Here is a 12,701-nt window from a genome sequence, read left to right as displayed (position 1 = left end):
TTTAAATGAGTCTAAGTCCTATTATGTTCTTGATAAAGGACAGGCAAGATATTATATATGAGATGGCTTTCATTTATTAAAATGACAGCCTAAAATTTTTGAATGGGCATTCATGTATCTTGGAATTTTAAATTCAAAATACTCATAATAACAATAGTATCTACCATTTCATAACATCATGCCATAACTCAAAATGCTGAAATTACTCCTTTAAAGCTATTGCTACTCACAATCACTTCCTAGTATCACTAAGTTCATTATTCAGTCTGGTTTTCCTTGTCTGTTATTACACAATACCTATTTCTTCATATCAGGTTTTTTAAACCATGACCCAAAGAAATCTTCCATGTCACAGACAAAGGAAGAGTCACCCCTGTCTATTAAGAAAACAAGTTTCTATTGTCTTCATAAAGATAATTATGAGTCTCTAATAGAAGACCAACCACATTACTGTTCTACTCTTTCTGGAAATCTGGAGGTTTAAAATAGACATATTGAAAGTACCTAGAAAATGAGACACTGCTAAGACTTTTAGGAGGAGTGGCAGAAACTCTCTGCAGAAAGTCTGGAATGCAGGGTTAGCCATATATCCCTGTGGATTTTGGTGTCTTTGCCACAGAACACGACCTCTCCTTTGACTTGAAGCCTTTTTGATGAGGTCCCTAATATTTCTTCCCTTTGTGGCAGTTACAGCCTCACTCTAAAAAGATTCATTCTTCCTTGTATTCACATGCAGTTCATCTGAGATTAACTTTGCTACAAGTAGGTGTCTGATAGCAACTGTCTTTTTCCTGACTGTTAAGAATCCATTAGATATTAATATTCATGCTGAAGTCTAAGCATAATTGCAACAGTTAGTGACACCTGAAAAGCTTTGCTCTACAAAATCGGCTTGAATGTTCAGCTGAACACCCATTGAAAAAATATCTTAAAGAAAATTATTTCCTAGGTTTCACCCACTAGATGAAAATCACTGATGAAAACTGATCAGAAAATATACATGCAGAGTTTGATTTCTAGAGAAGCTCCACATGATTATCCCTCAGAAGTGCTGCAGACTAAGAAAAAAGTAATTGAGCTAAGGTCTAAGTTTGGAAGTACACAGCAGGAAAGTCCGCCTCGTACGTGTTGATGATCTCACCCGTGAAATAGAAGAGATGGAAATCAAAGTAATCATCACTCTTTTTGATAAATCTTACCGAGTTGCCTGGACAGAACAGCTCAACTTTTAATAATAATTTAGGGGAAGAAAGTTAAAAGTTCTTGTCCTGGTGAGAAAAAGAGCATAGGTGGGCTCTACCAAGAATCCCCATTTTTTTTTCTCCTGAAATGAGATTTTCATGCACATTCCTCTCCTTTTGAAATTTCAGTTATATGACAGACACCAGACTGAAGACATCCATTCTTCCTTTCTTCCTCTTCCTCTGACACAGGTAATCTCTAGCTTCTATTTCTGTTCAACTCTTTGTGTACCCATGCTTCAGTGGTTCACAGTCTACATGAAAAACTGCTTACTTAAAAGTAAATAAATTATTATTTTTAATTCCAAAAAGTGTTTGATTTTTTTCTTCCAGTAGACCAAATAATGGCTACTGAATACTGTAGCCAAACAGTTGAAATAACACAAACTGGGGAGAAGAAGCTTCTCAATCAGTTCTGCCACTTCAGAGACAAGCCATCATACAGCACAGTGGCCTGCAATTTTGTGAGGACTTGCCATCTTCACTGTAAATTTGAGACTGCAAGATCATTACTGCTCTCTTATGTATGTTTGGACAAACTCCAAAGTAACAGAGCAGAAATGGAGTTTTTGGACAAAATTTTGTTACATTTGAGTGCCTAATGTTAATTTCCTATATTGGTAATTAGTTTGAGAACAGAAATGAAATTCAAAAATACTAAGGTAGTTCAGATTCAGTTTCAGTGGGATGTACTGTCCACAAGCACACCTGAAATAGAAATGAAATAGAAATGAATTCAAGGTGAAGCACACCTTGAATAGAAATGTCCATTTCTATTCAAAAGTTTAAATATAACTTTATGCAGTCTTGAGTCCTTAAACCTCAGATACCTAAATTTTGTATTTCATTCTTTTACTTATCATTCTGCCCTTACACATTACACATATTTTTTCTTCAGCTGTAAGCAAGAAATATCTCAGTGTCATACACTCATTAACCATCCTAACAAGACCATTTACTATAAAAGAGATACAATATGTATTTTTAAAATGGATATTTTGGTGCATTTATCTATTTTGGGTATCTTGAACTCAAAAGCTATATTGAACTAAAAGTTAACACATAAGTAAGTCTGTGCCAGAATAATCTTCCAAAACCCACTGATTTCTTATATTACTAACTTTTTTCCTTCTACCTGAAGTAGTTTTGATGAAATGCTTTCTTATTATTCCACATACACTTCCAGCACCCCAAAATCCTACTTACAAACTAATTCAGAGAGGCAAAGAGCAAAAACACATTGTCCCCATTGCTTTGGAACAGAGTGCCCATTCCTAGAGTAAACGCAAGCCAAGGACCTTCCAATAAATTGTTCTCCAGAGAAGTCATTATGGTATGCTGTCACCCTTGAGCCAAGAATGGCACAAGAACAGACGAGAGACCCAACTGCAAGGGCAGAAAAAGAAGCTTTATTACAAAAGATTCTTTGGTTTATATAGACCGATACGATACACTCCACTTGATTGGCTAGTTAATAAAAAACACCTTTCGCACACACCATCCTTGAGAAGAACAGGAAAACAAAGTGGAAAACACCACCTGCAGATTGTTTATACTAGCAACTTATCACATTCCTACAACTCCCTAAAATTCCCAGAAGCCACTGAGAGAAATGATTGCTGTTTCTCTCTCCCTGACCAGACTGGCATCCACAGTAGGCCATCGGGGAAGGACAAGATAATTAGCTATTTATTAGTTCAAGAATGGAGCAGCTACTCCCATTGCTTGACATTCAGGACTTCACATGAAATATCAATCAACACATTTCACAGTTGGTGAATATGACACCAAGATGTCCACAGCACATAATTTGTTTCTGTGTTTACTTGCCAGATTTTCAACTACAAGGGTGCATAGGAGTCTCTGACCACCTTGTATTTGATATGCTGCAATGATTTGCCTACTTTCACATTTATAGGCAAAACCAAAGAATAAGGCTGAACAGACACCTTTTAAATTCAGGAGATTTTCTTCCAAAAATACAAAAGATACATGCAATGCATTCATTAGATTCTTATAGGAACACTGTACACGGCAGCCTTTGAATGCCACTGTGAAAAGAGACATTGCTTTGAAGAGGTTATTTTAAAATCTCTAAGTACAGTAAGATATTAACAGGCCCTCCATTTCCAAGTTGTATTTAAAAAAAAATCAACCTAATTTAAGAAGGGGAATAATATGATGAATCCAAACTCAAAAGTTGCACAAGCAGCCACAACTACCCATAACCCTATATCTACATAAACATTCAGCTTGCTTTTTAAATCTGAGTATGTTGCTGCAGCACTGAGGAAAGACCTAGAGTTCAGACTGTCACAAGGGACCAACCATAGGTTTATTATTGCCACACAATCACACTCTCTGTTTCTCCTGCCTTTACACATACAGTACATCTATGAATAACTTCTTCAAAATTATACTCTTACATTCAAGACTGTTGGTAACTCAGTGAAAGAAAAGCAACCACTGAAGAGATTATGAATTCCAAATAAATATGCTGTTATTACACGATGACTTTCATTAACTCCACATTATTAAGCTGTATATTTGATTGCATCTTGAAACAACATCTCAAGAGCTTTCTTGAAAATGACTTCACTTCAAACTTTTTTTTCCTAAGATGGCTATTTTATCACTGAAAATCTACCAGCATGTTTCAATAGACAACACAGAACACAATATTGCTTACACGTTTGTTCTCTTGATGAGACATAAAAACCAGAATTATAGCTGAAAACAGTAGTAAATCAGAATCAAAACAACTTATCACTGTGGTATTTAGTGTCTTTTTCAAAGTTAGTATTGATGCCAAGATCAGCAATCCAGATAAAAATCTTTGTAAGTCACTTACCATATTTATTGATGATACAGGACCAATGCTGTTAACATAAATGTCAACATCAATAACTGTCGGTTTTACTGTGGAGAAAAAAAAATAATAATATTTTGTAGACAACATAAATAATCACTTTAAATACTTTTTCCCCCAATAGCCACAAGTTCTTTTTTTCAGGTACAACTACTGAAAAATATGGATAATGCATTTTTAAGAAAAACATGGTTCTACTCCTCCTACCCAACAAAAATAATTGTCATAAATTAAAACCTGTACCACTTCATCATCATGATTCCAATTTGTCAGCAGCAATTTGTTGAAGAAACTTTCACTGCTAGGCATGGTAGCTCAAAGTAAAGCTCAAACCTAATATGCCTGACATGAAAGTAGAAATAATCTAGCGTATTACTTTTTCCCTTTGCCTCAACATTCAGGTCCTTTAGCCTGTTTGTTCCAGATCAAAAAAATCTCTCCAGATTACTGCATCTCATCAGCCCTGAAATCATCCTAACTTAGAGCAAAATCTCTATGAAATCTGATTAGCTAAACCTAAGCAACTCCTCTTTCAATTCAGATTCATCCCCTTCAGACGACATTGCCTTTGCACTCTTTCATTCACAGGCTTTTGAATTTGATTTGGTTTAGCCAATGCACATTTTCAGTCAGATCTTCCACGTTTTCAGACTTCAAGGACTTTATAAGCCAAGACAAGCTCTGTATTCCTTTCTTTTGCTGAAGCCACTAGGATTTCTCTTTCTTTCAGCATCTTTGGTGTCAGTGTAGCTGCTGGACGTTACTGAGCTCTTATTGGTGACATAATCTAACTCTAAAATAATACCACTCTTACACCAAAAGATACATTAGGTTTTTTTACTTATACTGCTATTATTCTAGCCCCACCAGCTGGAAGAATACCTTAAGCTCTAAATTGAAATCTAAATTAGTGGTTTACTTTCTCCAGAGTTAGCTGACTCAAAACTAAGTCTAAAGAATAAATGCTGTTTTAACCTGCATAGTGAGAATTGATGCAAACTTGCCCCTAGTAAGCCAGCAGCTTCTTTTGGACATCTTTCTTTCCACAGAAGCACCTTCTCCTCTACATTGTTTTCAAAAATCTCCAGAGAGTATTCAAACCACTGAAGTTTGGGAACTATATTGGACTTGGACTTTTTTCACTAACCCTCTTACAATGAGGAAATGCAGGCATATCAGCCACGCAAAACTCAGGAAGCTTTCCTCTGGGAAGCTACTGAGCAGAGAAGTGAGGAACAGCTAAATACCAAGGTTCTGATAGAAGCTTATCTCAGGTAACAATCAGTCAATTGGTCTAAAGCCACCTGATAGATAGACAGGGACCTTCACATGTAAAGATTAATATTTTTTGCCTGCATCCCCCAAATTTCAGACCATCAAAGAGGTGTCAAGTAGTTTAAAGTACTTGAAAATTTAGATGGTTATGAAAAAAAGAATTTGCATGCTGGCCTGTCCTGTAAGACTTTGTATGTACATATCATTAGGAAGGCTATATCCCCTGTTGCAAAAACCAGACATTAAACTGGGTACAAACAGTGGTTAAAGATGATAACCATTCTCTCTAATTCATTTTTACAATTACAATTAAGTAACATATACTTTTTGACTGTGTATGGTCAGAACATCCAGGATTATTTAAGGTCATGGTTTCAAAGTGTCTGAAGTACTGGCTGATGAACTCAGATCTCCCCTTCAGCAAAAGAAAATGTGAATTCAGCTGAACAAGCTCAGCTGATTAAAGCAATTCTAATTGTACCCAGCTAATAACTAAATAGGAGTCTAGCAGCTTCTGGTAATGAGTTGCCTCAAAATGCAGTAATAAATGTCATTACACAGGAATTGGTAATAGCAAGAAACTACAGCTAGCTCTTCCACCAGAACAGCATTCATGGAATAAAGAGCTCTAAGCCTTATAGGATTTATGCATGTGTCTACCTGGAAGTTCAAGGCTAAGGAGTTCTGGTGAACATTAATGGCACTAGACTTAAGGATACAAATTGGCATGCAACTGAATCTTGGCAGGATCAGGAACAAAATTCAAGACCAGAACACAGTGCTAGAAATCTGGTTTTTTTAATCTGTTTAATCACTGCAGTTAAATATATAAATAGAATATGAGGTGATAATTTTTCCTGGATGTTCTGGACAAAATTCTCTTACATTGCAAAAAAAAAAAAAAATATTAAGCACTGTGTATTAATGCTAAAGAGAATTTGATCTTACTCACAGTAAAGGTCTAACCTTGAAACAGAACACTAAACAAGGGTCACTTCTTTTATCAGACATTTCCAGTGAAATTCAAATTGAAAATAAACAATAAACAATACACGTAAGCTATTATACCTGTTCAATTTTTTTTTAACTGAAAGTTTATTTGAATTTTTTTTAATTTTCCTTGGCAGAGGTAAAAAATACAATTGTAATTTGATTGTATGATAAATGTTTGTTCAGGTTTTAAAAGAAAAGACAGAAAAGCATAGTTCTTGTTGTCTGTGGTCTTCGACGGATATAAACACATACAAACAAACAAGGGATTATCAGGTATAAATTTTAGATTCATTATCATAAGTTTTTAATTCAAATGCCAACCAAAATATAGCAAGGTTTTAAGATTATTTCCTCCAAAATGTATTATGAAAAAGGAAATAACTGAGTCTTAATGTTATCATGTCTTATTAGAAAGAACTCACCCTACAGTGCTCTTACAAATAAAACTGAGTTTCATGGAAATATGAAATAGCTACACTATCAAGAAGGCTGGACCAGATGATCCACTGTGCTCCCTTCCAACCACTCTGTGATTCTGCAATTTCAATGCCTGCTCAGATTTTCTGGGTATTGCATTCATTTGTGAATGCTCAGTTCATGAAGGAATTCAAGCCACACATGGAATTGTTGAGCTGCAGATGGAGCTTTTTTTCTTGCACTAGAAGAGTGCTCACAGTGTTGTTGACAGAACAATTAAAGTGTTAATACCTCACTAAAAGCTGACAGTAAGATTAAATATGGATACTCAGCTACTGTACTGTTTTGTTATTGGCCTAAACCCAAGATGGTCCTGAAGAGCTGGTCAGAAACTTAGAAAAAATACTGGCAGAACCATGTTTATACAACATACAAGAGAGCAATTAAAGGTTGTCAACAAATGTACCAGCCTTCTCAAAGTTCTCTGAAATGCTATTTAATATCTGGCAGTAACTTTCCCTAAAAGACAGTGTAAGCACATCTGAGTAATTGCAGTGTTACACTGCTACTCAGTGCTACCTAAGGTAACCCAGCTTCTTCTCACAATCATTTAATCTTCAAACATGCTGGTTTTAATTGAGATGGGGGATTTATAAACCCAATCAAAATGTTTTTAAACAAAACTAAGGTCATCTGATCCAAATGCCCTGGCTTTGAGACAGATAGTGTTTATATTCCAGTCAGCTTTGTAACTATCACAGTGCAAAGACACTACCAACAAGTAGTGCCTACAAACTTAAAAAAAACCTGACAGTTTAAAAGACATCTAGGATAACCACAGGATTCTTTCAGTCCTGCATTGTGGATTTACACTGGTGAAAAAAAACAGAACCTGAGCTTGAATCTCATTAAAATCCATGAAGACATTACTGTTGGACACATGTGAGTTGATCATGTGTATAAAAAAACTCAACAGATAAATCAAGAGAATTTTAAAAGACTCTTGAGTAAATCAAAAGAGGGAATGTTATACAATTTCATGTCATGTAGGGGGAAAAAGCTGGAAAAAGTTCCTGTAATTTTATTATGCTTATTTACTACTCTGAATTATCCTGTCCTTTTAAAAAAGAGATCTTTTGATAGATCTCCACTATTCAGAACTGATGCTTATTTCATGAATGAAACTACTTTTCTTCCTACAGAAAGCTTCCTCCACATTTGAAGTCTGTCCAAATAGCACTAATGTTCCTGCATAAATCACAAATATTTAGAAATATTTTTAACATTTTAATATTGGGAAATATTTTTACAAGCTCAATTAAATGGAGTACGTCTTACTGAGTTGTCATAAATTTTAAAATAAAATTATTTTTTGTTGAGAGTTAACCTTTCTTACATTGTTCAACTAACACCCAGGTTTATTCTGGTTTTACCCAACACATCAGTGATAAAAAATGTTGTAGACCAATACACATTTATAGAAGCAAAGCAACAAGAACCAGATTTTTAGAAGGCACATAACTACATAAAAATCACAGTATGATCTCTGTTCAAGAACTACAGGGCCACTTGAGTTCTGCCCAAATTTCACAAGACTTCTGAACACAAATGACTAACAAGATTGGCTCTGCAGTAATGAGATATTTTTTTATATTGCTCTATAATGATATTTTACATTCTCTCATTACCACATAAATTGCTATTTTTAAATTAGGACAAAGCTGTAATAAATCATTACACAGTTATTGGTAACTGTAATAGTAGTGATTATAGTGTTAATTTTTACTTTGCATTGGTGATGATGACTATTCCAATTTTCCTACACTACCTTATAGGCAACATCTATTTGCCTAGCTGTTCCTATAAAACAAACTACTATGCCAACAAGTCACTCCTCAAGACTAAATACTGTTGGCTACCACATCTCCATTTTACAACAAATCACCACATTTGAAGAAAAACCTGGTAACAGGAAGTGTTAAGCCACCATCCCTGGAAGTATCTAAAAGATGAGTGGATGTGGCACTTAAGGACACGGTCTAGGCTTTGGATTTAGCAGTGCTAGGTTAAGGGTTGGACTCAAGAATCTTTTCCAACCTAAATTATTCAATGGCTCTTTTCTACAATGCTATGAATCTATCAGTGAGGAAAATTAAAAACCCTCATTCCTCCTGTATGGAAGATAATGGGCTTGAAAACAGATGTCCAAGTCCTCGACTTGCTACAGACACAGAAACTGACAGAAATGACATCCATATGTTTTAGGTTCAAACTACCAAAACGAACTGCAAATGAAAATCAAAAGAAGAAAGAAAGTTTGGATTAAAGCAGTACCAGGATGAGAATACAGTCCTCTGAAAACAGTATTTTTTTTACATGCTAGGTTTGGTTGTCATTTTGTCCAGGAGTGTGAATGACAGTGTGCACATAAACGGACTCCCTCAATTAACTACAAATCACTTTTATTCTTCATTTCCCACCATAACTATCAATCAACCTTCAGCACTTTCATCCTTCATTTACCATTCCCTAATGCACAAGCTGTAATTTTTCAAGTATTATGTTGTGGAAAGAAAACTGTAGATCTTAATGGTTAGGCTTGTTTTTCAATCAATCCCTACAGTTTTAATTTTTGTTTTACTTTTATTCATCAGAGAGGAGAATTCCTCTGTGATATCATAAGACTGAACAATAACAGAATTTGTTCCTGCAAAGTCTAGCAAGCTAGCAACCACGGTCTGGATGAACAATAGCAGCCATGAGAAAACTATACAGATGTAAAAATTAGCAACACTATTTAAAATAGTATGTGCAGAACATAATATGTCCCTGTTTTAAGACGACAGAACAATTAGTTTGTGCCACTAACACTGAACATCCTTGCATTTTACAAATACTTACTAAGAAACCTCGTTAATGACAGCATAGTCTGGGCAATCAGAGAGGGAAGGGATAAGAAGAAAAGAATTTTCTCATGTAAAAACTTTCCCTGACTCTTACCTAACTTTCAACTCATGGCATCCAGAAAGTTTGTGTGCTATACTCCCATGATCCTCTCAGACTGAAAAACATGATAGTGAAGCTATAGAAAAGAAGAGAGAATAAGAACTAGCATCTTCTACATTTAGTTTTGTGTGTGACAGTTAAGACTAAGAGTTAGGCAAACATTAACTGTCAACCAAACTTTCCTATCTACAATGCTATTCAAGAAAAAAATTCCATCTGTGTATGCATTAACCCATTTCAGCAAATAGTCTCTGTCAGGAAATAAAACACTAAATAGAAGTTATCTGTGTAAATTAATTATTCACATTCACAAAGATAAGGCTGTATTTTAAGGGAGCTTGCTGTTTAGTAATTAGGTAAAACACAAAAGCAGTACTTTTTTTCAAGCTCAGAGATTACACATAAGAAGACATAAGAAGACATAAGCATTGCAAAGATACAAGTGGCTTCTTAGAAATGAGATAAAGGACCATTTTATATAGGCAAAAAACTGCATTAGCAGGGATAAATTATTGGCAGTAAATTATTAGGTAAATTCAGAAAAACAGTGTTTGAATACTAAAATATTTCTATGTAGTGAAGTACAGTAAGCTTAAAATTAAAGTGTTGCTTTCCAGCATTTGATTTAAATTAGGTGATCTAAAAAAAAAAAAAAATTAAACTGGGGTTCTTTGGAGAGTTTTAAGCAGAAACATTGACTTGTAGGGCTTCAGGCTCAAAGCACTGGACTAAAATTTCTCTACTTACACTTTCAGTATGGCACATTAAAATTTTACCTAAGAAAAGGATGAATAAAAAGTAGGATGTTTCCCCTGAGGGTTGAAAAGCTGCAAACCAAAGCAGGTCAGAAAGCCAAGGTAAAAATTTCCCGTACTCAGTCCATGGTTAAGCAATCAGAAAAGCAGAATTCAGGCATGAAGAAAGCTCATTGTCAAGATCCAGTCCTAATCAGAGTTGCTCCCATGCAGGATTTTGAAAGAGCCTATGTTTAATGCACTGGACCAGCATCAAACTTAGACTATTTGTTTATGTAATCATTCAAAACTCAAACATGTATCACAAAAACTGGAAATGGGTATTTTGGAGTGTTTTATAGAGTAGTTTACCCCTAAGTTGCCAACCTTGCTATTAATATTCTAGAAATGTTCATGGCCAACACTGCAAAAGAAAGCACCAGTTCCCGAAAATGGTAGATAATTAGAACTCCTGCAGAATCAGAAGAAATCCCTTTTATCATCCCACCTAGAACAGAGATTCTTCTCATCTTCATTGAACAGCAATTCTTTCCTCAGGAACATTCCTCTTCTTGAGGATTTCTAGTTAGATGGCTAAATCAGAACAAAAGTCCTTGAAAGGAAGACAATCCACTTCCACCCCAACATAAAAGAACAAAAAGAGAAGTATCAGTGAGAAAAATCAATCATTTCTGATTTTTTTGTTATTATTTTTTTTCATTGAGCTATCACTATATTCAGCCCTGTTTCCTACTAGTTCTTAGCCACAGCACTCTGTGTCCTCAACAACAGGCTATTCAAGTTTATTCTTCCATATAAATCTAAATTAGACTAAACTCTACAATCTTCTGCAGTGCCCAGTACTACAGAAGTTGGATCCAGGACTATGGCTTTCCCCTCCTGAGTGCTGCCATAATACAAACAGAATTTACCCCATCTCTCCTTCCCATGTGCTTTACCTTTACACACAAGTTGGCTTTCCAGGTACAACTCTCGATGATCAATCCTGAAGCAATGAATGTCTCTCTCACTACTTCATGTTATAAGATGCCTGACACTGTCTTGTAGGCTAGCACCAAAAAGGACTTACAGCAGAAAGTAGTAATTTGACCTTGCATGACACTTCACAGCTTTCTCTGCACTACAATCTGGAAAATATTTTGATCTGTCAGGCAATATGCAGCCCTCTGTCACCACATATGGGGAAACCTAGCTGGAGCTAATTTAAAGAGCATCAGGTGTGGCAATCAGCAGCTAGCAAAAATAACCTGACAGCCTGTGTGGTAATCGCCTGTGATGCACTTCAGGGTTCATTTCTGTGTGACATGGTAGGAAAGCAGGTCAGACAGGAGAAAGATTGTGATACTGCTTCAGAACTCAAGATTTTCAATAAGATTGTGCCTGGAAAAGGACATGTTCTTTAAAAACCAACATTGTTTCCTCTCAACCAACAGATTTTCTCCTTGCACACACTGAGAAACTCGTTAAATTAGTTGCTAAGAAAACTTTTAACTGCTTTAAAAGAGGACTGCTGTTAATGGTCCCAAACAGCACAATAAAGCACATCAGACAGAGCTTAGTCTTCTGAGTATGCTGATTCAAATGAGCCCATCTATTTGTACCAGCTCCACTTGTACAAACCTATTCGGGGTAGTGAGAGCTGCACAGCAGTATCTGAGACTGCTCTCATCTTCAGAAATATGGCTAATGGTTATAAAGATACTGGAGGAGTAAAAATAACCAGCATGACTCTCAAGACAGCTAGAACTGGTGGAGTCATATTCACTTCATATTCCAAAGTGAACTTATTTGGGCTTATAAATAAAAAATAAACACAGATGACTGCTAGAGGCTGCAAGGATCAAAAAATTTTAGAGGATAAGGAAGGAAGGAAGGAAGGAAGGAAGGAAGGAAGGAAGGAAGGAAGGAAGGAAGGAAGGAAGGAAGGAAGGAAGGAAGGAAGGAAGGAAGGAAGGAAGGAAGGAAGGAAGGAAGGAAGGAAGGAAGGAAGGAAGGAAGGAAGGAAGGAAGGAAGGAAGGTTTAAAAGCAAAATTCAAAATTGGTGTTTGTTGAAAATGTCTCAGAACACAGCAGACTGGTGAAGCTTTCTTCAACATAGGCAATTCAGAGGCTTCCCTAATGTAAGGATACATCTGAGAAAGAGA

General features: G+C 35.8%; 1 protein-coding gene across 1 annotated transcript in view; it reads right to left on the bottom strand.

Moving 5' to 3' along the window:
• Window positions 1-12,701, bottom strand: part of GABRG3 (gamma-aminobutyric acid type A receptor subunit gamma3) — a 304,616-nt gene that overhangs the window by 283,441 nt on the left and 8,474 nt on the right. Inside the window, exon 3 of the mRNA XM_036382165.2 lies at window positions 4,093-4,160. Coding sequence (XP_036238058.1) covers window positions 4,093-4,160 — 68 coding nt within the window. The remainder of the gene's footprint in view (window positions 1-4,092; window positions 4,161-12,701) is intronic.

This window comes from Molothrus ater, chromosome 2 (genome assembly GCF_012460135.2).
Source record: "Molothrus ater isolate BHLD 08-10-18 breed brown headed cowbird chromosome 2, BPBGC_Mater_1.1, whole genome shotgun sequence".
Taxonomy (NCBI): Eukaryota; Metazoa; Chordata; class Aves; order Passeriformes; family Icteridae; genus Molothrus; species Molothrus ater.
Note: the sequence above shows the minus strand (reverse complement) of the source record. Positions and strands in the feature narration are given on the sequence as shown.